Below are 22,231 nucleotides of genomic sequence, written 5' to 3'. Positions count from 1 at the left end.
TCCTGTAGCCTTCACGTCAGGGGGTCATTATTGTGACTGCAAGATCCATTTCCATCTTCTTCCTCAGTAGCAGAACTCTGAATTCTACTTACACACGTGGCCACCCAGAATAAAGACCACATTTCTGAGCCTCTTTTGTGGTTAGCGGCGGATAACTCCAGAAAGTGCGCGTCTCCTCTTTTCTCCTTTTTTCTAGCTGGAATGTTGATATGGTAGCTCAAGCAGCTTTTTCGGATCATGAGGTCTAACCCACAAATGACAAAGCAACAAGATTGTGGGGTCTGGATGCTGACACTGGATAACTACCCATTCTGGACCACCTACCTGGTTCTTTTTATTTAAGCTACTGTTTTTCTGTCACTCAAAGCCACGTGCCTAATGCTAAGTAATCAAGATAGAGTCATTCGTTCAACAAAAGAATATTCATTTATGCTAGACATTGCATTTTATGCTTTCTCAGGGCTCTCCATTTCTCCCACATGTCCCTCTCAAATCCATTCTACTCACCACAGCCAGAGTGACCTTTCCAAAACACAAACCCAACTATTTCCACTTGGCTCATGTCGTCCATGACTCCCCATTACTAACAGCATCAAGTTCAAGCTCCTCAGCCTGCCACTAAGGGTCACTCCTTTTGGACCCTTGCCTACTCCAACCACACCCCTTCCCCAACTGACCATCCACCCTACACACTAACCACCCTAGACTTGTTGCCTTTCCTAGTAAAGCCTTATTCATTCATGTCACTTGGCATTTGCACACATTGTCACCTCCCTTGGAATTTCCTTCTTTCACGTGCTCATGTTCAAATTCTACCCCATCCTTCCCACTATGTAAGTACCTAGTATGTGTCATGAACTGTGGTCAATGTTTTCACAGCAGCAACTCACGGGTAAGGCCCCTTGCTATCCTCATTTTACAGACAGGGAAACTAAGACTCAGAGAAGGGATGTGAGTTGCCACAGATAAGTATTCATAGTGATGACTGACTACTACTAGGTCTACTAAATCCAAACAGTTCTTTTTTTTTTTTTTTTCTTTGAGACAGAGTCTTGCTCTGTTACCCAGGTTGGAGCGCAGTGGCACGATCTTGGCTCACTGCAACCTCTGCCTCCCGGGTTCAAGCGATTCTCGAGTCTCAGCCTCCCGAATAACTGGGACTATGTGCCACCATTCTGGCTAATTTTTGTATTTCTAGTAGAGACAGAGTTTCACCATGTTGGCCAGGCTGGCCTCGAACTCCTGACCTTAGGTGATCTGCCTTCCTCTGCCTCCCAAAGTGCTGGGATTACAGGCATGAGCAACTGTGCCCAGCCAACAATTCTCTTGATGTAGGACTCAGGCCTCTGATACCTTCCCCACCTGCACCAAGTACTCTGGGGCATAGGAGACTTGAGTTCTAATCTCAACTGAGCCACTTATTACCGTCGCTTGGCTGTGGTGGAGGCTGCTGGTTGTCTAGCAAAATCCATTTCCCCTCTTCCAGAGTAAGTGAGTTACTGATAAACATATGGTCGCCAGCTAGACACTGTATTTCCCAGCCTTCCTTACAGCAAAGTGTGGTCATGTAGTTACATTCTTGTCAAGAAAATCTGAGAAGTGACGTGCATCACTGGGCCTTAGAACACTGGGCGTGCTCACCTCCTCAGTCTCATCTTCCTGAGAGCCGGACATAAAGGTGTCCATGACCCAGATTCCCCTCTGCAGAAAAAGATAGACAAGCAAAGAAAGCCAGCTTGGACTTTGAGGAGACATCTTGGCCCACGAGGCTGGAGTCATGAAAGGCAGAGCAACAAGAAGCAAGCAGTCTGGGTCTGGATGACTGAGTGGAAGCAGAAAGAAGTCTTTTCTGCTCTGCAAGCCACTTTAACATTTTTTTGGGCCGGGTACGGTGGCTCATGTCTGTAATCCCAGCACTTTGGGAGGCCCAGGCAGGGAGATCATTTGAGGCCAATAGTTTGAGATCAGCCTAGGTAACATAGTGAGACTCCATCTTTACAAAAATTAAAAAATTAGCTGGATGTGGTGGCGTGTGCCTGTAGTCGCAGCTACTTGGGAGCAGGAGGATTGCTTGAGCTCAAGAAATTCAAGGCTGCAGTGAGCTGTGTTTGTGCCACTGCACTCCAGAGTGAGGCTCTGTCTCAAACAAAACAAAATAAAATGAAATCCATTTTTCTTGTTATCTTTGTTATAGCAGCTAACACTTAAATATTTCTTACTATGTGCGAGGCACCATCCCAATTATGTTAAATATTTTAACTCAATAAATTACTAGCTGTGTGGAAGCAGGCAAGTCATTTCATCTTTATAAGCCACAGTTCCCTCATCTCTATATAACCTGGAATAATAATGCGCTAACTTAGATTACTGCGAGTCAGGTGAGATATTATGAGTCAGTACTGAACGACCTAACAAGAGACAGCTCATGTGTTTAAGGTATTAGCTGCAAATTCGAAAGACTTTGATGTGAAGAAGAAAAAGGGGGGGAGGAGGAGGAGGAAGAGGAGGAGGAAGAGGAGAAGGAGATAAAGTACCGCTATTGCAAAATAGTCATGGAAAGATTTGGGGCTTCCTTACACTGATTTTACAGCTTAGTAGTATTTTAGTTTGAATCAGATACAGGGGAACAGGCAAACTTACCCAGGCTACACGGGCTATAAATGAGGGAGAGGTGGTTTCCCAAAAGAATTTTGGGGAAACCTTTTATCAGGAGAAGGGTGACTAAATCCTGGAAGGCATAAATAGCGGACGCCTACCTCTGCCCTTGGGTCTTTCTCTGTGGCTGAAGAGCCCGTCCTTCAGTCATTTGCGTGTGACATGGTTCGAAGTCCTCCCTCCCCACCCTGGACCTCTTCTCTGGACATGCTCACAGCTACTGCTGACTCAGCACTGCTGTGCCAAGTTGGAAACAGCTATTGCTGTTGGGAACTTACTGCATGCCAGGCACTGTGCTAAGTACATCAGCCAATAGCTCGTTTAATCCCATCTGTTGAGTGTGTAAGTATTGGAACATATTTTAGCTTAGAAACAAAAACAGAGGCTAACCGTGGTAAAGTGGCTTTGCCAAATGTCACGTATGTAGTTTGGAGCCAGATTCAAACCCAGAAGGGCCTGAAAGATTCAAACTAGCAGCAGGGCCTGAGAGACAAGCCCAGGTCTGACGCCAAGTCTCTCAGACCCTGCTGCTAGTCTGTCTGTGTTGCTGTCTCATTAAGGGCAGAAGCACCACTCTACAGACGTCTCTGAGGAGAGCCGGACCACCCCTGTCCTTCGTTTAAATCCAGAAGCTCGGCCGGGTGCCGTGGCTCCTGCCTGTAATCCCAGCACTTTGGGAGGCTGAGGTGAGCAGATCACTTGAACCCAGGAGTTTGAGACCAGTCTGGGCAACATGGCAACCCCCCCCTACCCAGCCCCCCGCCCCTCCACACACTAAAATAGGGAGCGGAGCACAGGGCCCATTGAAGTCTGTGTGAGACTCAAGATTCTAAGGTTTTTTGTTTGAGACAGAGTTTCGCTCTTGTTGCACAGTCTGGAGTGCAATGGTGTGATCGCTGCTCACTGCAACCTCTGCTTCTGGGTTCAAGCAATTCTGACTGCCTCAGCCTCCCAAGTAGCTGGGATTACAGGTACCTGCCACCATGCCTGGATAATTTTTGTATTTTTAGTAGAGACGGGGTTTCACCACGTTGGCTAGGCTGGGCACAAACTCCTAACCTCAAGTAATCCATCCGCTTTAGCCTCCCAAAATTCTGGGATTACAGGCGTGAGCCACCACACTTGGCGGGGGGTTGTTCTCATTTGTAGAGTCGGGGAGGGGGTAGACATCCACGAACATCAAGTCCAGGTATCTCCGTGAAGCAGAAGTGTGGCCAGGGACGGAGCAGGGAGTCCTCCACAGCCCATTAGAGGGTGGTCTCCGGCGGGGCTCATTTGTACGCCACTTCCCACAGAGGAGCTCAGGCTTAGGGTTTTGCCATGAAATGGGCACGTGAGACAGCAGACTGCCCTAGCTCAAGACAGGGTGTGAGCCAATCGTTTTGTTTTAAACCAACACATGTTTTTGGTCAAAATAAATATGCACTTAAGACAAAATAATTTGCAAACAATGTAGAAAGCGCAAAAAGTCAGAGACCCCCCCCACAAGATTTTTCAAACACACACGATTCTATTATATTACATGTATGTTACATACATATACACAATACACATCTCTTTTTTATATAAATGGGATTATAATATTTTATTTTATTTTATTATTTATTTATTTTTTATTATTTTAAGACAGAGTTTCACTCTTGTTGCCCAGGCTGGAGTGCAATGGTGCAATCTCAGCTCACTGCAACCTGCCCGGCCTATTTTTATTTTTAAAAAATTATTTTGAAAATTTGTTTTGCCAACCTTAGAGTTAACTAGACCTTATAAATAAAAAATGAAATTTTAAATTTAAAATGTATTAAAATTTTCCTGGACTCAAGTGATCCTCCCGCCTCAGCCTCCCAAAGGATTGGGATTCTAGGTGTGAGCCACCGTGCCTGGCCCAGCACTTCCTAATGCCCTCTGAGCCACACAGTGGGTGGAGGTGGGGGCGATGGTAAGCCTTACAGTCTGGTGGGGAAAGACCCCTCAGCAACTCTGAGACACAAGGTAATAGGCCTTTGGATGTGGAAAAGGCCCCGTGGAGGGCATTTCAGGCTGAGGAAATGGCACAGGCAAAGGAATAGAGGCTTGGCGGCACGAGGAACATCGTGCATGAGGAGCCTGGGGTGGATGGAGTTGAGGATGGGAAGGCACTTGGAGGCTGGGTGGGGCAGGGCTCTGTCCTCCTCGTCCCTGTGGTCATATTTCCCAGCCACAGCTCCACCTGAGCAGCTCACAGGTCAGGCACTTAACATCACCTTGGTTCATTCTCACAAGAAGCTTGTCATGTCTCCATTTGACAGATGAGGGGACTGCACTCAGAGTAACTTCCTTTATTTCTTCTATCCATCAAGGCACACTTTGGGCCCTGGGCCTTTACTCATGCCCAGTCTCCCAACCTGTGCGTCCTCCCCAAGCTGACCCACATTCCCCTCTTTTATCAGCACCAGCCCTCAGGGCCGTCCAGACCCTGAGCTGCTCAGCAGTGCCTCCTTGGAACCCTCAACATGAGACTCTACGTTGCACGCTCCAGGCTGGCCAGATCTAAAGCCCCAGAGTCTATGCAGGTGTCCTCTTCCCAGACCAGCTATAGGGTAAGGGCCATGGTTGTTCACCCACAAACCCACTTTGGCCAAGCAGCACCGCACCACTTGCAGTGTGCTCTCAGAAACCCAGCCTCACGTGAATCTTTGCACACACATTCTTCGGATGTTGGAATTATTTTCCCCATTGGATGGAAGAAGGAATCAAGGCCTAAGGAGGCTCAGTAACTTCCTCTGCATCTCACGGCCTCAGAGTGGCAGACCAGCTCTGAGACTCTGCTCTTAACCCACCCAGGCTCAGGTCCTTGGCCAGATCCAGCCTGGGGAGGGGACGGGCCCCAGATATGGTGAGGTGGACATGCTCACCTCACCTCTTACTGGGGTGTGACTTGGAGTAATTCTCTGCATGCCCCAGTTTTCTGACCTCTGGAATGGGGATAAACTACCTAGCAGTGCTATTTACAGGGTTGGGCAGTGATTAAAGAGACTGGAAAAGAAAGAGCACCCACTGGGCACTCCCTGTCAGTTCCCACCATGCCTGCACACAGCAGGCACTCAGTAAGCACTTATTTGGTCTTACAGTTGGCACGAATCTTGTCCCAACACTTCTAACAACAGGGTGGCATGAAGAGTTAGGCCAGGATGGATTAAGGAATTCAAGAGGATTACTTAGTAATCAGCTAAACCACTTAAGCTGCCTGGGAAAAGGCTAGGATCAGACTGTTCATTAATTTATTTGATAAATGACTGTTGAACACTTATCTGACCTGGAGTGACGATGATAATGATGACAATGATGATGATGATAGTGATGGCAGCGCTCAGTTATTGAGCGGGGTATTTTGTATAGAGTCTCATCACATCAAACCTATAAGGTTGATATGTTTAAATTTTGTTGTTGTTCTGTAATAGGGAAGGTGCTGGTCAGATCTGAGACCAAGATGAGGCAAAAGAGATACCCAGGGCATAAATTTAAGGAGACCCTTGCTTTTGGGGACCAGAGTCCCCACCCCATTGCTTGTGGTGAACACTGTGATGTGCTGCCCAGAGCCACCTTCTATGAAACCATTGCCCTAGTCTGGACACAGTGGCGCATCCTGTAATCCCAGCACTTTGGGAGGCCAAGTCAGGCGGATTACTTGAGGTCAGGAGTTGGAGATCAGGCTGGACAACATGGTGAAACTCCATCTCTACTAAAAATACAAAAGGTAGCCGGGCCTGGTGGCGCATACCTGTAACCCCAGCTACTCAGGAGGCTGAGGCAGGAGAATCACTTGAACTTGGGAGGCAGAGGTTGCAGTGAGCAGAGATCGCGCCACTGCACTCCAGCCTGGGTGACACAGTGAGACGACTCTGTCTTAAAAAAAAAAAAAAAAAAAAAGGAATTATTGCTCTAGCCCCCAGGAGTGCTATTGGTAGATAGCCGTCCCCTGGCAGCTCCTCCAGGGATGGGCTTAGCTGGGGACAGCGGCCTTTCCCACAGTCACACCACTTCTCTGGGTGGCTCACATCCAGTGACTGATGGAGGCAGGAGTATACAGGATTAAAATGGTCCAACTCAGGCCAACTCTGAAGGGCCCTTCTAGCCCCAGAGCTCCCAATGGGGCTGGCCGAGGCTTCGGCTGGGCCTGCTTTGTAGCCTCTTAGCTGGCTCCGGCTTCTGTCCTCTCCCTTCTGCAGGTGCGGATCCTGAAGGCACTCCCTAACACACCTCTTGCTAGCTGAATGTCATCTTAGAGTCTGCTTCCCGGGGAACCCAAACTGCAACAGTGTCGCTGTTGGAGTAACCTCTTTCTAGCTGGTTAAAACACAGCCTTCCTGAGATTCTAATACAAAGGTATCTCCAAAAAGTGCTGTTATCAGGGATAACAACAGCACTTACTACAAACCACACTGCTCTCAATACTTTACCTGCACTAACTTGTTTAATCTCCACAGCGGTTCTACAGGGTGGTACTATTAGCATCCCCATTGTAAAGATGAGTTCAAGGGAAGTTGCACTTTTCTTGAAGGACAAACAAACAAACAAACAAACCCACAAATGGCAGCTTGTTGATAAAATCCAGTCAATCAAAAGATAATTCAAAATAAAGAACATCAGCCTGGAAACTTTCATATGAATAGGAAAACAAAACAAAACAAAACAAAAGGATGGGAAAATGACTTATCTGTGTCATGACTCAGTTCCCAACCCTGAGGAAGCCTGATTTCTGACCCCAAAGATCCAGCTTAGGTGTAAGAGTGAAATCCACAGCACCACAGAGGCAACAGGTTGCTTTAGGGGGCAGCCTTGGGGGAGACATGAGCAACACCCTGACGGCACCATGGGAAGCTTGTGTGACTATCTTAGGAGAGCCAAGACTCGGGAGGTATGGTGGCTTGCTTGAGGTCAGTCAGCTGGTAAGAGTCGCTTCTGGAACTGGACCCTGAGGCTGTCAGACGACAAGCCCATTGCTCTCCTCACTGCCTCTATACATACTCTCTCTTCCCCTGGTAGGGGATGGTAGGGTCAGAAGTCTCCAAACAGTGTCAGGGGTTTGGGGATCCAGGCGGTGGGCTGCCCCAGCCTCATCTTCTCCCGTGGCCATCGGTCTGCTGTCCAACTTCTCAGCAGTCTCTTTTGGAGGGATGGGGGAGGGAAGAGCTCAGCAGCTGGACTCCCTCCTCCGCTTCCCCTTTAACTCTGGAAAGAGGCAGGTGTTGGGGTTTTCGTTGTAATCCCTTCCATATGGAGAGCACTTCAAAGTTTACCAACTGCTTATCAACCCATCTCTGAATTTGTTCCTTACTAATTGTGAGGCTTATTGCTTTGTAATGTAGCAGGGCAGGGATATTAGCCCCATTTTACTGGTGTGGAAACTGAGGACCAGAGAGAAGGGAATCAGGGAAGTGTCCAGCTCAGGGCTAAACCCTCCTGTCCTAATTCAGCCCCATGGTTTCTGTCTCTGGCCTGGGGTTCTGGGCAAAGCAGCGGGGCGGCGGGGTAGCAAACGCCAGCCTCTCTGAGCCCAGAGCTCAGGCCAGTCCCTTCCCAGAAGCCTCTCTTCCTTTTTCTCTTCATCCTGCCCCAGAAATCCCATGGTCTTAGGGAGACCTTTACTCATTTGCCAAACACCTTCTATCATCAGCCACATGCCCATCCTCGTAGCTTCAGAGCACAGTAGGTCCTGGGAGAACTCACAGGCTGATGGAGGGTCACATCCACAAAAAAGCCTGGCTTGAGAACCAAGCCCAGCTGCTGGGGACAGAAGGTCTCGGCCTGGTGTTCCTCTCCAGTGTCCCTGGAATCCACGCTTTCCTAGAGAGTGCCCCACGACCCGTCCTAGCACTGTCTGCAGCGTCTCTGAGCCAGCCTCCTCCCTGCCTTCAATCTCTTTCCCAGCTTTTCTCCCCACATCTCAGAAGCACCTAGGGATTTTTCCAGAGTGAACAGCAGAGGGTGGCCAGGAACTCACGCTGGTGCTCAGGACTCCGAGGGCAAATCCTGCCAGGCCTGGGCCCACTCCACATCCCTCATCTGTAGAATGAGGACTGTGCTTGCCTCACAAAGTTGTAAAGTCATCTGACCTTTCTTGTACCTTCTAGACACCCCACACCTTCCCCAAACATTTGTTGTACTTGTGTGCCTTCCTGCCTTGAAACAGGCTCTTCTCTCCTAAAAACATATTCATCACTCAAGGCTCTGTTCATCACATCAAATGTCACTGCTTCCCTGAAGCCTGAACTGACCCCAACCTCAACTATTAATAGCTGAAACTGCTCCCTCCTCTGGGTGTGCCTGCTTGGCCAGTCTATTGTCTTGGCTGTACAATCCCCCTCCCCCATCCCCTCCGAACTGTTTTCTTTTCTTTTTTTTTTTTTGAGGACTCTCACTCTGTTGCCAGGCTGGAGTGCTATGGCATGATCTTGGCTCACTGCAACTTCTGCCTCCTGGGTTCAAGCGATTCTCCTGCCTCAGCCTCCCAAATAGCTGGTACTACAGGCACGCACCACCACGCCCAGCTAATTTTTGTATTTTTAGTAGAGACAGGGTTTCATCATGTTAGCCAGGATGGTCTCAATCTCTTGACCTCGTGATCTGCCCACCTCGGCCTCCCAAAGTGCTGCCTAAGCGCTGTTTTCTAGAACTCATCACAGTCTTCCTTGCAGCAAGATTAGTTTATTTCCAGGCCTGTTAGCCGCCTTCTCCCACCTGGACTGTGATTCTATGAGAGCATGCACCAAGTTGACACAGGGCCTGGAATAAAATCAGCACCAATTTGTAGAATAATAATTGCTGTCACTTACTGAGAACTGCCCAGGTGTTTGGCACTGTACTAACGGCAGCATAACTACCTGAGGAGACGCGGACCATCTCCCTCTAGGAAACAGCCTCAGAAATCAGAACGGATGGTGTCTTGGGCAAGGGAGACTCAAGGTCCAAAGCTAGGCTGTCTGAACCCGGTGCCACCCAGCTCCTCTCTGGCAGAGCACCAAGCTCCCCCCACCCTAGGAGCTGGGAAGTCCAGTGGGTTGCCCCACCACCCAGTGGCAGCCTCTGCCCTCCAGGTTGTGACATAACAATTGCACAACCCACAAGATATTTTTGAAAGAAACTGTCGGTTTCCTCTCCTGGGCACTGCTGGGGACTGTGGCCCCCATGCCATCCAGTGTCTTCAGCAGCCTTGGGACTTTGGAAGCTAAATATAGTCAGGGCTCGGGGTGATAAGGAAATGAAAACGGCAAGACTGTAAAGTGACCCAGTTTTATTTTGGTTTTGTTGGCCAGATAGGGCATTGCTCCACGGGTTCGGGCTGTACAATCTTCCCCTCCTTGATGTGGGAGGCCCAGCAACGGCTGGGCCCAGGCAGCGGGGTGGGAGGCTCAGGAGATGGTGGCTCTGGGGACCCGATTCCGAGGAGGGAGAGGGCAGCAGGCAGAGGCCTGCAATGGCTCAGATTGGGGGGAGAGGGAGGCGAGGGGGAGAGGACACGATCCAAGAACCGGAGTCTGAAAGCTGAAGCTGGTCCAGTCTCCTTCACTTTACCGCCGAGGCTGGGGTCAGAGAAGTGAAGCCAAACTGTCCTCCGGCAGGAGGCAGGGCCTGGAGGGACGCCAGGGTCCCAGCCCGGTGCCCGGCCCCGAGCACACAGCCGCCGACTCCACCCTCGCGAAGGGCGCGCGCGGGGCCCAGTCGCCGCGTGCGGGGTCCGGCGGGCAGTCGGGCCGCTTCTCCTCTCGAGCACGCCGGGCGGGCGCCGGCCGCGCTCAGCAGCTGACGGAGCCGGCGGGAGGCGCGGACCCCAAGTCCGAGAAGCAGTCGAACTCGCTCTGGCCCAGGAAGAGCTCGGGCAGCTCGCGCACGCGGTGCAGCCCGAGCTCCAGCTCCAGCGACGTCAGCGCCTCCTCATCGATGAGTTCGGCGTCCATGCCGCCCAGGGCGAGCGCGGGCGGCGGCGGGGCTGCGGCTGCGGCGCTAGGCACCGTCAGCGGGCCCTGGGGGCCTCCCGGGGCGTTGGGGGGCGCGGTCGCCCGGCCGGGGTACGGCGTCGCCACAGGTTGCAGGTGCGCGCTGCCCGCGGCCAGCGGAGGCACTGCCGGAAAGGGCTGGAAGGAGGACGGCGGCCCGAAGGCCCCGTACGCCAGGGCCCCGGGTTGCGGGGGCGGCAGCGGCCCCAGGGGAGCCCCCCGCGGCCTCAGCCCGCTGTCCAGGCCTGGGCCAGCGTACGGCGGCAGAGTCCGGAGCGCATGAGGGCCATGGGCGGCCGCGGTGGACGGCGGCCTCTGCACCAGGCGATAGCCCTCAGCGAGCATCAGGTGGTCGGCCATGGCGGCGGGCCGGCTGCCTGCGGGGACAGTGCGCGGTGGTCAGCGCCGGCTCCCCCGGCCCGGGCCAGCAGCTCCTCTGCGGCGGGAGACCCGGGCACCGTGCGGTCCCTGCAGATCGGCCGGGCGGAGCAAAACCAAACCCGACTGGTGCCCGGGCCCAGCCCACTACTGCGCACCTTGCGGCCGCAGCGCCAGGTCACAAAGGCCCGCACGGTGTAGCGCTCCGAAACCTCCGCGCCGCGTACCGGGGCTCGGCGTATTCTTATACCCAGAGGCGGGGCTTCCCCGCCCTCGGACGCTCATTGGCTGGGAGAGTCGCTTCTGGGCGGGCCGCGCACGTCTGCATCTGGGTCTTGGCCCCGCCCCCCGCTGGAGCCCCGCCCCCCTTGGTACCCCGGCCCCGCCCCAGGCTCTGAGCACCGCCCTGGGGAGGGGTATTTGGCATTTTCCGAGGGATTCAGTCTGGCCTTCAGGGCTTCGGAATGAGGCTTGGCTGGGGTCGAGCTTGAACTGACCAGAAGGTGGGGTGGGAGGGCCAGAGTTTTTGGCCCCTCGAGAGCTGCAGGATGTCAGGCCTACGCAACCTTTTAACTTTCCAGATTGAGACCGAGGCTCAGTGGCGGAAGAGGCTTCTTGGAAATACACAGCAAAGCCTTGATCCAAGTGAGACTCGAGCCCAGCCTTTGTGATTGCACAGCTACAGAGGGCGCATGCACCTTAGCGGTGCAGGGTCCTCGCAGGAGGTCAGCTGTCCATCCCCATAACCCCCAGGAGAACCTGTTGTTCCCCTTCTAGTTCCCACTGCACCTTGTCTGTTGAAGCATGTACTAAGTTGTTATTAAAGTAATTTATGGGCACGTCTCCTGAAGGACTTGTTCATCTTCTTCTTCTCAGCACTTGGCCCAGAGCCTGGCCCCGAGCAGGCTTTTAGTAAAAGCTGAGTGAATGAATTAATGATGGAATGAATTGCAACTCTCAGCGAGCCTCAGTTTCTTCATCTGTAAAAGGTAAAGAACAGCAGCACTGGCCCTTTGTGAGGGGTAAGTGAGGGCATGTGTGTACAGTGACACGCACAGTGCCTGGCACGTGGTAGATGCTCAAAAGTGTCCCTCAGATGAAAGAAAGGCTGTTTAAGTTCTGTCCCAAAGGGCCTTCCCTTGATAACAGCAATAATAACTTGGACTTTTGGAGTGCTTTACATTCTACAAGTATTTTGTCGGGGGCAGGACATGGATTATCAGCCCCATTTTGGTGATGAGGAGAAGCACACAAAGAGAAAGTGGATGTCCAGAGGTCACAGGCAGTCAGAGTTACCTTGTGAATGCCATGTGTTTTCCAAGTCCTTAGGGCAACTGGAGTCTTTCCCGTGGCCAGGAAACAGCCTCCCAGAACCTTGCCTTCCACGCATTTGACACTCTCTCTCCCTTCTCTGCCCTTCCTCCCTCAGTGGCGTCCTCGAAACTTCCTGGAACTTGGGTTTATCCAGGTGATGGAGAGGGGAGAGCCCTAGAGTGAGAATTCAGAGGCCTAAGGTCTTTTTTTCCCCTCTTTCTTCTTCTTATTTTTTAAAATAGAGGAGAGAGTGGGGGCGGCATGGGGGAGTGAGGAGGGCCTCAGGCTGATCTTGAATCCCTGGCTTCAAGTGATCCTCCCACCTCATCTTTCCAAAGTGCTGGGATTACAGGCATGAGCCACTGCGCCCAGCCAGAGGCCCAAGCTCTAATCATATCTCTGCCACCCGCAGGTGTGTGACCTCCACTACCAACCAGCTGTGACTGTTGAGTGTTGAGCAGGGAGTATCACTTGATACCCCAGGGCCTCAGCTTTCTGCTCTGTGAAAGGGAGATGGTGATCTTGCCTGGCCAACCGGAGAGCTTGTGGGAAGTGATAAATGACCATGGGTGTGGTCACATTTTTGCAAAGTGTAAAAAGCTACACCCTGGAATTTATTCCCCCGAATCTTTCTCTACAGGTAAGGCTTCTCACAGGAATTCCTAAACCTGGCCATACCTCACACTTATCTGGAGATGTGGGGGGTAAGAGATGGGTGAGTGGGTGCTTTGAGAAAGACAAAAAATCTCTGCCCAACCCTAACTTCCTGACACAGATTCTCCAAGGGTATTTTTAAACCACAAGAATCTGTATTTTAAAAAATCACTCTGGGCTGGGCACGGTGGCTCATACCTGTAATCCCAGCAATTTGGGAGGTGAAAGTGAGAGGATTGCTTGAGCCCAGGAGTCCAAGACCAGCCTGGGAAACATAGTGAGACCCTGTCTCTATAAAAAATTAAATAATTAGTTGGGCATGGTGGCACCTGTCTGTATTCTGAGCTACCCAGGAGGCTGAGGTGGGAGGATTAGCTGAGCCCTGGAGGTGGAGGCTGCAGTGAGCCATGATGGTGCCACTGCACTCCAGCCTGGGCGACAGAGATCTTGTCTCAAAAAATCAACAAGCAGGCCAGGGGAGTGGCTCACGCTTGTAATCCCAGCACTTTGGGAGGCCAAGGCAAGTGGATCCCTTGAGCTCAGGAGTTTGAGACCCCTGTCTCTGCAAAAATAAAAAATAAAAAATTGGCTTGGCATGGTGGTGTGCACTTGTAGTCCTTGCTACTCAGGAGGTTGAGGTGGGAGGATCACTTGAGCCTGGGAAGTCGAGGCTGCAGTGAGCTGTGATCAACCCATTGCACTCCAGCTTGGGCGATGTAGCGAGATCCTCTCTCAAAAAACAAAACAAAACAAAACAAAATTATTCTGCCATCATTGGTCTTAGGACACCAGCATTTGGGAGCCATTGCACCACCAGATGATTTTCCATTTTTTTAAAAAAAGTGTGTATGACTAATGTTTAAGATGTTCTTTAGGCCGGGCACGGCGGCTCATGCCTGTAATCCCAGCACTTTAGGAGGCCAAGGTAGGCAGATCACCGGAGGTCAGGAGTTTGAGACCATCCTGGCCAACATGGTGAAACCTCGTCTCTAAAAATACAAAAATTAACTGGGTGTGATGGCACACACCTGTAATCTCAGCTACTTGAGAGGCTGAGGCAGGAGAATTGCTTGAACCCAGGAGGCAGAGGTTGCAGTAAGCCGAGATAGTGCCACTGCACTCCAGCCTGGGTGACAGAGTGAGACTCCTCAAAACAAAACAAAACCAAAAAAAACAAAAAAAAGAAAGGAAGAAAGAAAAGACAAGAGAAAAAGGAAAAATAGAGTAGGAAGGAGGTTGGGGTGCAGGGGAGGAGGGGAGCAAGTTGTAGTACTAAGTGGGTTATCTGGGGCAAAAGTGGGCTGGGTTTGGTGGCTCACGCCTGTAATCCCAGCATTTTGGGAGGCTGAGGTGGGCGGGTCACTTGAGGTCAGGAATTTGAGATCAGCCTATCTAACATGGTGAAACCCCATCTCTACAAAAAGTACAAAAATTAGCTGGGTGTGGTGGCACGCACCTGTAGTCCCAGCTACTCAGGAGGCTGAGGCAGGAGAATCGCCAGAACCCAGGAGGCAGAGGTTGCAGTGAGCCGAGATGGCGCCACTGCACTCCAGCCTGGGCAACAAAGCAAGACTCTATCTAAAAAAAAAAAAAAAAAAAAAAAGAATAAAGAAAAAAAAAGCAGTATCAGCAAGGGAACGCTGGAGCAGCACTTCTAAAACTGAAGCAATAAGTCCTGAAGTGTCAGCCTTACCAGGGACCCCATTAGAAATGCACATTCTAGGGCCGTATCCCAGCCACAAATCAGTTTCTGCATCAGAAACTGGGCTGGAACTCAGCATCTGTGTTTTAATAAGCCCTGCGGGTGATTCTGGTTAAGGACCTCTGAGTTGGGGGAAGCCTTCGGCAGGGGTGAGCCGCAGCCCTGAGGGAGTGTGGACAGAGCGAAGTGGGGCTGGGAGGGTAGGAGGGAGGCCAACTGCATTGAGGCCTTGCAAGGACTTTGGCAGAGGAGTGACATGATCTGGCTTTTGCTCTGAAAGAGTCGCTATGGTCGGACCTCATTTGTTTCTAGAGTTTCCATAAACTGCTTCCTTGAGGCTCCTTGGATGCCCCAAGCACATTCGCTTCTCAGGACTCTTGCTGTGCCCTCTGCCTGGAATGCCCTTCCCTCAAACAGCCACAGGACCTTCCCTGACCACCCTCTATCCTCTCTGTCCCCTTCCTCTGTTTTGCTTCTGTCCTTAGCACCTACCACCATACAGTCATGCACTGCATTACATTTGGGTCAAGACGATGGTCCTATAAGATTACAATGGAGCTGACAAATTCCTATCACCTAGTGACCTTGTAGCCACCCTAACGTCATAACGCAACACATTCCTCACGAGTTTGCGGTGATGCTGGTGTAAACAAACCTACTGCGCCCCCAGTCATGTAAAAGTATAGCACATACAGTTATGTACAGTACACTTGATAATGATGATAAACAACTATGTTACTGGTTTATGTACTTACGATATGTTTTATTGTTATTTTAGAGTGTACTCCTTCTACTTAAAAAAAAAAAGTTAACTACAAAGCAGCCTCAGGCAGGTCCTTCAGGAGGTATTGCAGAAGAAGGCACTGTTATCACTGTTATCACAGGAGATGACAGCTGCATGTTACGGCCTCTGAAGACCTTCCAGTGTGCCAAGGTGTGGAGGTGGAAGACAGTGATATTGACGATCCTGACCCCAGGCTAATGTGTGTGTTTGTATCTTAGTTTTTAACAAAAAAATAATTTAAAAAAATTTGAAAATAGAGAAAAGCTTATAGGATAAAGATGTAAAGAACAAAAGTGGGCTGCGTGTGGTGGCTTACGCCTGTAATCACAACTTTGAGAGGCTGAGGCAGGAGGATCACTTGAGCCCAGGTGTTTGAAACTAGCCTGGGCGACATAGCAAGATCCTTGTGTCTACCAATAATAAAAAAAATTAGTCAGGCATGATGGCATGCACCTGTAGTCCTAGCTACTTGGAAAGCTGAGGTGGGAAGATCGCCTGAGTCTAGGAGGTTGAGGCTGTAGTGAGCCAGGATTGTGCCACAGCACTGCAGCCTGGGTGACAGAGTGAGACCCTGTCTTTAAAAAAAAAAAAAAAAAAAAAAAAGCTGGTCTCGGTGGCTCATGCCTGTAGTGCCAGCACTTTGGGAGGCCCAGAAGGGCGGATCACCTGAGGTGAGGAGTTCGAGACCAGCCTGGCGAACATGGCAAAACCCCATCTCTACTAAAAATACAAAAATTAGCCAGGCATGTTGGCACGTGCCTATAATCCTAGCTACTTGGGAGGCTGAGACAGGAGAATCACTTGAACCCAGGAGGGAGAGGTTGCAGTGAGCCAAGATCACACCACTGCGCTCCAGCCTGGGCAACAGAGCAAGACTCTGTCTCAAAAAAATAAATAAATAAAGAGAAAGAAGGAAAAGCTATACGACGTGCTTGTGTTTTAAGTGCTGTTACAAAAGAGTTTAAAAGTTTTTAAAAAGTATATAACATTACAGTAAGCTAAGGTTATTATTAAAGAAATAAATATTTTTTTATAAATTTAGTGTAGCTGAAAAAGTCTACAGTTGTGCACAGTGATGTCCTCGGCCTTCACACTCACTCACCACTCACTCTCTTACCCAGAGCAACCTCCAGTCCTGCAAGCTCCATTTGTGGTAAGTGCCCTATATAGGTGTACCAGTTTTAAAAAATCTTTTGTACTGTTTTTTTTTTTTTCCTTTTTTTTTTGAGTCACAATCTCTCTCTGTTGCCCAGGCTGGAGTGTAATGGCGTGAACCCGGCTTGCTGCAACCTCCAACTCCTGGATTCAAGAGATTCTGAAGCCTCAGCCTCTGAAGGAGCTGGGATTACAGGCACCTGCCACCACGCCTGGCTAATTTTTGTATTTTTTGTAGAAACGGGGTTTCACCATGTTGGCCAGGCTGGTCTTAAACTCCTGACCTCAAGTGATCCACCAGCCTTGGCCTCCCAAAGTGTTAGGATTACAGGCGTGAGCCACTGTGCCTGTCCTATATCGTATTTTTATTTATTTTATTTTATTTTATTTTATTTATTTTTTTGAGACCAAGTCTTGCTCTGTCACCCAGGCTGGAGTGCAGTGGTGCAATCTCAGCTCACGGCAAGCTCCACCCCCCAGGTTCACGCCATTCTCCTGCCTCAGCCTCCCAAGTAGCTGGGACTACAGGCACCCACCACTGCACCCGGCTAATTTTTTGTATTTTTAGTAGAGATGGGGTTTCACCATGTTAGCCAGGATGGTCTCAATCTCCTGACCTCGTGATCTACCTGCCTCAGCCTCCCAAAGTGCTGGTGTGAGCCACCACACCTGGCCTACTGTATTTTTATACCATATGTTTACTGTACCTTTTCTCTGTTTAGGTACATGAATGCTTACCATTGTGTTAGAACTGCCTACAAGGTTCAGCCCATAGCGTGCCGTACAGGTTCGTAGCCTGGGAGCAATAGGTGATACCGTATAGCCTAGGTGCGTGGTAGACTGTGCCATCTGGGTTTGTGTAAGTACACTCCATGATGTTTGCACAATGATAAGATCACCTGACAACATGTTTCTCAGAACATATGCACATTGTTAAGTGACTCGTGACTGTATTTCACGGAATGATTCCCCACCACTGGGTCGGCTCCCAGTGAGCACAGACATTGAATATCTTGCTCTGCACTGTCTTTCCAAGGCATCAGAACAGTGCTTGACACACAGTAGGGACTTAATAAGTATTTACTGAATGAATAAATTAGGCACAGAAAAACTTGCTATCCTTGTGGCTCATGACTGTAATCCCAAGACTCACGGTAAGTATCCTTATCCTTACTGTCCTTATGTTTGAGCAAAGACTTTTTGACAGAGAAGGAAACTGAGACCCAGAAAATGGTTGGAATTGCTGAGGTATATATGTGTGGTGTGTGTGCGGTGGAATCAGGAGTGGAAGCAACATTTGTAGCCCTTGGAGCAGAGCCTTTCACACTGACCTAAGCTGCTTTTACTGTAAAGCACACCTTTACAAGCACGAGTAGACAGGACCATGGTAGACCTTGGCCCAGGTGGGTACTGACCCAGTGAAAGGCACTGGGCCCTGAGCTCTGTCTTGTGCTGCGGGGCGAGGATGCAGTCCCTTCCTCTCCCTCCCTGTGTCCAGTCCCCCTTCTGAGGACACACTGGAGGATCCACCCTAGGTGACTTCTTCCTCCCTCAAAGACCTCAGGTCCTGACTGGCGTGGGCACTTGATTTGATACCTCTTGGGTTTTGCTCTTGCCGACTGCCGCATTTCCAGCACTCAGCAAGGGACTCAGACAGGCCTCAGCAAATACTGTCTAGAGATTGACTGAGACTGGAGGGCTCAGGAGAGGGTGTGGGGAGGATCTCATTCTTGAACTTCTGAATTGGTTTCCTGGTCCATAGCTGACCAGGCTCCCAACACCCCCAGGCAGCTTAGCAGACTTACACTCAGACCTGGTGGCTTCTCTGATGCTGAGGTCTGGGCTGACTGGCAGGCAGAGTTTGTCTCCTCTGCCACTTTTTCTCTGTGTTGCAGAGGAGGGGAGATATTTCTACCACATCCCCCAAGGGCCCTGTCCTCTAAGAGACCCCAGCTGATGATCTGCACCATTGTACCTGAGGCTCAGATGAGAAGAATGAGGCTACAGGTTGGACGCAGTGGCTCATGCCTGTAGTCCCAGCTACTGGAGAGGCTGGGGCAGGAGGATCACCTGAGCCCAGGAGTGAGCCATGATTACACCACTGCACTCCAGCCTGGCTGACAAAGTGAGATCCGGTCTCAAATAAATAATAAAAAAAAATGTAAAAAGATTGAGGCTACAGCACCTGATTGTAACAAGAATAACATTAGTTAATGTTTACTGAATATAGTATACCAGACATGGCCTGGATGCTTTACAGATACTGTCTTATTTAATCCTCATAATAAACCTGTGAATAGTTACTACTGTCATTCCCATTACACAGAGGAGGAAACTGGAACTCAGAATGGAAATTGACCACAGAGCCACACAGCTAGTGATGGAGGGCAGGCATGTGGCAGCTCTGCTAGTTGCCTCTCAGGTGGCACTTTCCTCTTCCCCTTTACCTGCATGCACTCCTGCCCCAACAATACCAGCATAAGAGAAAGGTGACATTTGAGCAAAAACCTAAAGGAGGCGAGGGAATTGGCCAAGCAGACATGGAGGTGAGTAGGAGAGCATGCTAGATAGAGGAAAGAGCCTTCCCTATCTGCTTGGCCAATATTGCCTTTCTCTTATGTTGAGCACCCTATTTAATTGTAGTGGTTTTCAAATATGTCTGCAAATTCTTTGATACTTCTCCCTTAAATTTCCCTCTCCTTGAATGTGGGATAGACATAGTGACTCACTTCCAGCTAAGAGAATACTGCGGAAGTGATGGTCTCATTTCCAAGACTAGGTCATAAAAGATATTGTGGGTTCCTCCTTGCTCTCACTCTGGAATCACTTGTCCTGGGGAAAGTTAGCTGACATGTTGTGAAGATACTCAAGCAGCCTATGTGGAGGCCCACGTGACAAGGAACTGAGGCTTCTTGCCATTAGTCAGAGAGGAATTAAGGCCTTTTGCCAATGGCTGTATGTGTGAGCCATCTTGGAAGCAGCTCCTCCAGCCCTAGTCAAGCTTTCAGATGACTGCAGCCCCAGCCAACATCTTGTTTGCAAATTCATGAGAAACCCTGAACCAGAATGACCTAGCTAAGCTACTCCTGGATTCCTGACCCACAGAAACCGATATACTAAGTGTATGTTGTTTTAAACTGCTCAGTGTTGGGGTAATTTGTTACACAGCAATAGATAGTTGTCCCTTGGTATCCATGGGGAGTTGGTTTTAGACTCCCCATGGATACAAAAATCATCATTTGCTCAAGTTCTCAATATAAAATAACATAGTGTTTGCATATAACCTGTGCATTATCCTTTGGTGTTCCTCAAATCATCCCTAGAGTACTTGTAATATTGAATACAATGTAAATGCTATGTAAGTAGCTGTTATATTCTATTGCTTAGGGAATAATGGCAAGAGGAAAAAGTCTGTACATGTTCAGTACAGATATAATTTATTTATTTTTCTAACAGGGTCTTAAAGTGCAGTGGTATGAGCATGGCTCACTGCAGCCTCAACCTTCCAGGCTTAAGTGATCCTCCCACCTCGAACTTCCGAGTAGCTGGGGCCGCAGGCGTGCACCACCATGCTTGGCTAATTCTTTTTCTTTTCTGTAGAGACATGGCCTTGCTATGTTGCCCAGGCTGGTCTTGAACTCCTGGGCTCAAGTGATCCTCCCATCTTGGCTTCCCAAAGTTCTGGAATTACAGGCATGAGCCTCTGCACCTGGCCTAGACACAATTTAAAACAATTTTTTTTTTCAATTTGAGATTGGTTGAATTCACAGATGCAAAACCCACAGATACTGGTCGACTGTATATTAATATAGCAACCTGTCTCTGTTCCATCCCCCAAATGAGCCTTACCTTGCTCTACTTTCTATTTTTTCTCAGCATTTATCATTGACTAACACACTAAGTAACTTTTTGTTTGTTTTGTTTTGTTTTGTTTTGTTTTAGAGGCAGGGTCTCACTGTGTCAACCAGGTTGGGGTACAGTGACACAGTGCAGCCTTGACCTCCTGGGCTCAAGCAATCTTCCAGCCTCAGCCTCCCAAAACACTAGGATTATAGGCGTGAGCCATTGTGCTTTGCCTCATTCCACATTTTAATACTTAGAGAACCTGCAACCATATTTTATTGATTCTAAGACACAAAAATCTTTTTTCACACTTTAACTTTTCCAAAATAAAAATCTTTTAGGCCAGGCATGGTGGCTTATCCCTGCAATTCCAGTATTTTGGGAGGCCGAGGTGAGTGGATTGTTTTAGCTCAAAAGTTGGAGACCAGTCTGGGCAACATGGCAAAATACTGTCTCTATAAAAAATTAAAAAATTAGCTGGGCATGGTGGCATCTGTCTGTAGTCCCAGTTACTTGGGAGGCTGAAGTGGGAGGATGGCTTGAGCCCAGGAGGTGGAGGTTACAGTGAGATGAGATTGTGCCACTGCACTCCAGCCTGGGCAACACAGACAGACCTTGTCTCAAAATAAATAATCTTTTAAAATTGATAACATTTCATATTAATGAGACACAGTATGAATCAGGCACTGGTCTAGATGTCTAAATGAAGTAGGCAAAGTTCCCTGCCCGTGTAGAGCTAATATTCTGATGGTGGAGAGATAAACAATTAAACGTAATAAATAAGTAAATCAGGCTGGGCCCAGTGAATCACACTTGTAATTCCAGTGCTTTGAGAGGCTGAGGCAGGAGGAGTGCTTGTGCCCAAGGGGTTGAGGCTACGGTGAGCCATGATCGTGCCACTGCACCCCAGATTGGGTGACAGAGCAAGACTCTGTCTCAGGGAAAAAAAAAAAAGAGTAGAATGACAGATGCTGATTTTGTCTAGGGCATCAATTTGCCCACCTAAAAATCAGACACATTCCTGGCCAATGAGGTCTGAGCAGAAAAGGCTGGGTGGGGCTTCTTGGAAAGCTCTTTGAAAACAAATGGGACTATCCAGAACAAGTAAACTCACAGAAACAGAATGCAGACCAGTGGTTACCAGGTGCTGGGAGGAAGGGAGAATGGGGAGCAAGTGCTTAATGCATACAAGGGTTCCTTTAGGGGTGATAAAAAATGTTTTGAAACTTGATAGAGTTGGTGGTTGCACACACATGTTGAATGTATTAAATGCCACCGAATTGTTCATTTTTAAATGGCTAATTTTATATTACATAGATTTCCCCTCAATTGAAGGGAAAAACAAAGATGGTTTCAGCCAGCACTAACTTTTTGTGCTTTGCCTTTCCTCTATCTGCCAGGGATGAGGATGTGATGCCTAGAAAAGCAGCAGCTGTTTTTTCTGCATAAGGACAGAATAATAGTAACAATAACAGCTAACACTTATAGAGCACTTAATATAGAGCCAGGTACTGTTTTAAGTTCTTTGCATACATCAACTCATTTAATATTTACAACAACTCTATAAGGAAGATACTATTATTCCCATGTTATAAATGAGAAAACAGGTACAGAGAAGAAAAATGATGGCCCATGTTAAGGAAGGCAGAGGGAAATCTAGTTGAAGCCTGAACCCTCCATGTGCCATGGAAACTCTGTAGCAGCCTGGATTCCTACCTTAGTCTTCTTAACTATTTGAAAAAATCACCCCCTATTTAATGAAGCCATTTTAGT

The 22,231-nt window shown here is 49.2% G+C and overlaps 1 protein-coding gene and 1 long non-coding RNA gene across 2 annotated transcripts; one reads left to right on the top strand and one right to left on the bottom strand.

Annotated features, from left to right (window-relative positions):
- Window positions 1-9,910: 9,910 nt before the first annotated feature.
- LOC105494822 (Cbp/p300 interacting transactivator with Glu/Asp rich carboxy-terminal domain 4) lies at window positions 9,911-11,310 on the bottom strand. Its single transcript, XM_024796927.2, has one exon. It carries the CDS (start codon window positions 10,986-10,988, stop codon window positions 10,428-10,430), a length of 561 nt encoding a protein of 186 aa, XP_024652695.2. The 5' UTR covers window positions 10,989-11,310; the 3' UTR covers window positions 9,911-10,427.
- Window positions 11,311-11,388: 78 nt separating this feature from the next.
- Window positions 11,389-15,549, top strand: LOC139362874 (uncharacterized). The gene is made up of 3 exons (XR_011622388.1): window positions 11,389-11,995; window positions 12,733-12,960; window positions 15,455-15,549. It is a non-coding gene; the product is annotated as an uncharacterized lncRNA (long non-coding RNA).
- Window positions 15,550-22,231: the final 6,682 nt, after the last annotated feature.

The sequence above is a fragment of the Macaca nemestrina genome, chromosome 1, assembly GCF_043159975.1.
Source record: "Macaca nemestrina isolate mMacNem1 chromosome 1, mMacNem.hap1, whole genome shotgun sequence".
In the NCBI taxonomy this organism is placed as follows: Eukaryota; Metazoa; Chordata; class Mammalia; order Primates; family Cercopithecidae; genus Macaca; species Macaca nemestrina.
The sequence above is the reverse complement of the archived record's forward strand: the minus strand, read 5'-3'. Positions and strand labels throughout refer to the sequence as shown.